This window comes from Ursus maritimus, unplaced genomic scaffold, assembly GCF_017311325.1.
Source record: "Ursus maritimus isolate PB19 unplaced genomic scaffold, ASM1731132v1 scaffold_30, whole genome shotgun sequence".
NCBI lineage: Eukaryota > Metazoa > Chordata > Mammalia > Carnivora > Ursidae > Ursus > Ursus maritimus.
The window spans coordinates 1,432,820-1,437,372 of NW_024425564.1; the positions used below are offsets into that span (position 1 = coordinate 1,432,820).

Consider the following 4,553-nt stretch of genomic DNA (forward strand, 5'->3'; position numbering starts at 1 on the left):
TACTGTCTGGTCCTATATCTAGGTACACCAAGGTTAGACTCTGTGGTGCGCTCATCCGGGTATTCCAGCATCATTTGCACACAAAAGTAAGTTTCCCATGGGAACTGAATGCCAACAAACCACCAATGCAAGTGTTGGGGGTTGTTTCTATTTATAACAGTTTTGTAAGCCATTGTCCTTACCCACCTTCTCTGCTATTTCATTTCTCCTGGGTATGATCCCTAGTGTTTCCCAGATGGCCAGCAAATACTCTAGAACCATCGTTTCCCTTTTTCCAACCCCCTTAAGGCAAAAAAGCTTCATGAAAACCAAATACGAGAAAAATGAAGATACTGTGCTTCTTCCTAAAGACCTAGATATTTATAAAGCCTAGTTAATTCGCAATACATCTCTACCTAATTTATTTTCCACCCCCAAACTCTCTGGATTGGTTCAAGAAGTTTAAGAACAGGGGCGCCTGGGTGGCACAGCGGTTAAACGTCTGCCTTCGGCTCAGGGCGTGATCCCGGCGTTACGGGATCGAGCCCCACATCAGGCTCCTCCGCTATGAGCCTGCTTCTTCCTCTCCCACTCCCCCTGCTTGTGTTCCCTCTCTCGCTGGCTGTCTCTATCTCTGTCAAATAAAATTTAAAGGAAAAAAAAAAAAAAAAAGAAGTTTAAGAACAGGGGTGCCTGCCTGGCTCAGTTGGTGGAGCATGTAACTCTTGATCTCAGGGTCCTGAGTCTGAGCCCCACGATGGGCGGAGATTACTTAAAAAAACAAAAACAAAAATAAAACAAAAGTCCTCTTTGGAAAAAAAAAAAAGTAGTAGTTTAAAGACACCCATTCAGACAATTCACCGCTGTATTCCCTTTGGTGAAATGAGAAGAACCTTGTTTTATTGTTTTATCTGGGAAATCTGAGGGGCACTGGGAAGGCAGGAAAAGGATTCTGCTGCTATAACTAAATCATATAAGCGCACCTCCTAAATTTTGTTCACACCACCTTGTGCTATGGTTTAGGGCCCACTACAATAAGTTAGACTTCATCTCTCGCCTTAATTCAGACCTCTCTTCATACACACTGCAGGCTGTGCTCCAACTACTTCCTAACACCAGACCCTGCAGACAGCCAGGCCTGGTAAGTCTCTCACACGGGCAACCAGGGCAAGCCCGTCTTCTTACTGTCTTTATCATTCACTGTGGTTTGTATGGGTCTCTTCCCATAGAGGTGGCCCTACACAAAATCATCCAATAGTTTAAAATATATGCAGGAGTACTTCACAGTTCCTCTTGCCTTTGCTTCAGGGGCTTTAATTCTTTTTGCCCCCAACCCCTACTCCCACTCCCAGTGCTATCAAGCTATTCAGAAGTAATGAATTAATCCACATCAATTGAATCTGAAAGAATGTTAACAATCGACTAAGTACTTTATAGGGCTGTGTGTGAGTGTGGAACACTTGCAGGGCTCAGATTAAGTAATACTTGTAAAAGCCCAAACCCAATACAAAATAAGGAATAGTTGGGGCGCCTGGGTGGCACAGCGGTTAAGCGTCTGCCTTCAGCTCACGGTGTGATCCCGGCGTTATGGGATCGAGCCCCACATCAGGCTCCTCCGCTATGAGCCTGCTTCTTCCTCTCCCACTCCCCCTGCTTGTGTTCCCTCTCTCTCTGGCTGTCTCTATCTCTGTCGAATAAATAAAAAAATAAAATCTTTAAAAAAAAAAATAAGGAATAGCAACTAATATTCAGGTGTTGGTATCTTCATTTGTTAAACTTCCCAAAGGTAAATGCTTTTGGAAAATGTCAGGCAGAGAAAGGTCCATGCTCAAGCTAAAAGAATGTGTGCTGAGGGGGGCCTGGGTAGCAACAAACTTTTGGTTTTGGCTTAGGTCATGATCTGGGGGGGTGGAGGTGGGGGATTCAAGTCCTGTGTGGGGGATTAGAGCCCCATGTCAGGCTCTGCGCTCAGCGGGGAGTCTGTTTCAGGTTCTCTCCTTCTTCCCCTCTCCGAGCATGCTCTCACCTCTCTTTCTAAAACAAATAAATAAATAAAATCTTAAAAAAAAAAAAAAGAATGGGTGCCTAATGTGGACTCCAGGCACCGATACCTGGATAGAAAAAGAGAGATTTGGGGGAAGAGGTGTCTTCCTGCTGCTCCTCAAATCACACCACCAAGTAACCATTTCAAACCTCCTAATCTAACAAGTTAAGGCTGGACCTGACTCCCGTCTCTGACTTGAGGAACCACTGTGCTAGGACAGTACTAAATAATCCACCTCTTGGCACTTGACTGTACAGCCTGCATGGCTGTTCTCGGACTGCTTCGCTGTATAAAATCGTCTTTCCCCATTTAAGCAATAAACTCTTTGAGGGCAAAGTCGCTATTATTTGTCCCTCTCATAATACACCAAAAAACATAAATAATAAATAACCGGGGGACTGAATTGAGACTATGTAGCTTACAGAAAAAATCTAATTAAACTTACATAATAATCAAAAGACTTTTTTATCTTTCATACAAATTATTTCCAAAACCCAAATGGCTTCCAGGCACCACCACAAGCTGGTCCCGGATCCAGCTCTCCTTCCAGAGCGGATTGCACTCTAACTCGCTCTGCCCCCTCTTCTATCACTCTCTCTAAAGTACCACACCAGCGGCCCCCAACTGGAACCGTGCCTCACCTTTCCTCTTTTTCCTTTTTTGCATTCGTAAGCGCATTAGAAAACATGACAAGCGGCCTCTGGAGAGGACAGCTCTAACGTTTCTGAATCCCTACCCCCAACCCACCTCAGGGGGTGCCACTCGGCAGTACCAAGACTCAAAGGATAAATGTGGACCTTCCCAAAGCGTCAGTTTTCCTCAAGAGTTGGAAAGGAAGACATTTTTATATTAATATTTGCTCATTTAAAGGGACATGACCCAAACTCGCGGTCTTTTTCAAAATAAACTCTAGAAAGTTCATGCTTTTCCGCTCCCCCACCCCCACCCGGGAAACCGGGCGCTTCGTGACTCCCTGTGGAAGTTGGGGCAGCTCTGCCGCCAGGGCCGGACACCACAGGGCTCCGGCCGATCCAAACAGGGGCTGTCCCAGTCCCCTCCCCAACCCAGTCACCTCCTTCCCCTCCACTCCCCAGCTGGTCCGCACATCCTCCGCGCCCCCCCCTCGCCCAGCCCCTCCACCAGCTCCTTCCCGGAACCCTGACTCCTGCCCAAGCTCGCACCGCAGGCCCAGGCCTCTCTCAAAGGGGCCATCTTTTCTCCCGAGAGGTCCCCAGGTCCCCCCCCAAACACTTCGCACCTCGACCCCCCAACCGCCCGCACCAGAACCCCTTCTTCCTTTCCCTCAGGACCCCCTCTTCACATCTCTCCCCTCTGGCCAGCTCCCACCTCCTCTCTTCCATTCATCCCTCCGTCCCGGACGCCCCGGCTCCCTCCCGGCCCTGTTTCGTCCAACCCCCTTCCCCCGCCCAAGGACCCCTCCTCCTCACCTCGTTTCCTTCCTCCAGCAGCAGCCACTCGGCGTTCATCCCTACCCGCCGCAAGCACCAGCTCCGGCCACCGGCGCGGTCTCCCGTGACCAACGAGCCGGGCTCCTCCATAGCCCACTCTGCCCCGGGTCGCGGTCAGCACAAAGCGAGACCCCCGCCCGGGTTCCCGCCGCCTCGCAGCTTCGTCGCCGGCGCCATACCTAAACAACAGACAGAAGCAATCGCTACGCGCGCACGATCGATGTGAACACCCGCTCGGGCTTCGCGCCCCGCCCGCTCGGCCCGCAAACCCGAGTCACTGCGCCTGCGCCGGAGCGAGGAGGCGGCGAGGGTGGCCCAGGTGAGCGGCGTACTAGGCCCAGGTCGGCCCGGTTGCCTAGAAGCTGCCCCTCTCAAGAGCCACCACCCAGTCCTAGCCGCTCCTAGGTGGAACCTTTTCTCACCTTACCCACCCCCCTCTTTAAAATTTGATTTTGCTTTATGACGAGTTCCATGTTACCCTAAAACTATAGCCAACTTTTAAACAACTTTATGATAATTTTAAAATATGTTAAATCCGGGGGCACCTGGCTGGCTCAATCAGTAGAGCATGAGACTTGATCTCGGGCTGTTGAGTTCAAGCCCCATCTTGGGCGTAGAGCTTACTTTAAAAAAAAAAAAAAATTAAAAAATAACCCCACAATGTGTTGAGTCTGTTTCTAAATAGTATCTGTTTTGCATGACCTCCTTTTACTACTGAATTTTTCAAAACTCAAAGTAGACAAATCTATGGAGGCAGAAATCAGTTACTTGGGGCTAAGTGTGGGAGCCAGGACTAAACTCAAATAGACATGAGAGAATTAGGGGAAGTGATAGAAATGTTTCAAAACTGCATTGTGGTGATGATTGCACAATTTTTTAAAAAAGATTTTATTTATTTATTTATTTGACAGAGAGAGAGGCAGTGAGAGAGGGAACACAAGCAGAGGGAGTGGGAGAGGGAGAAGCAGGCTTCCCGCTGAGCAGGGAGCTGGATGTGGGGCTGCAGCCTGGTGTGGGGCTTGATCCCAGAATGCTGGGATCATGACCTGAGCTGAAGGCAA

At 49.0% G+C, this 4,553-nt stretch overlaps 1 protein-coding gene across 6 annotated transcripts in view; it reads right to left on the bottom strand.

The window, feature by feature from the left end:
• RNF8 (ring finger protein 8) overlaps positions 1–4,100 on the bottom strand; it is a 33,169-nt gene extending 29,069 nt beyond the window's left edge. For 2 of the 6 annotated variants that reach the window (XM_040644660.1, XM_040644658.1), the window contains exon 1: positions 3,472–4,093. In XM_040644660.1, coding sequence (XP_040500594.1) covers positions 3,472–3,582 — 111 coding nt within the window. In that variant the 5' untranslated portion in view covers positions 3,583–4,093. Of the gene's footprint in view, positions 1–3,471 lie in introns of all 6 variants that reach the window. The other 4 variants (XM_040644662.1, XM_040644661.1, XM_040644659.1 and 1 more) reach the window with 4 other exon arrangements.
• Between the last annotated feature and the right edge of the window lie 453 nt (positions 4,101–4,553).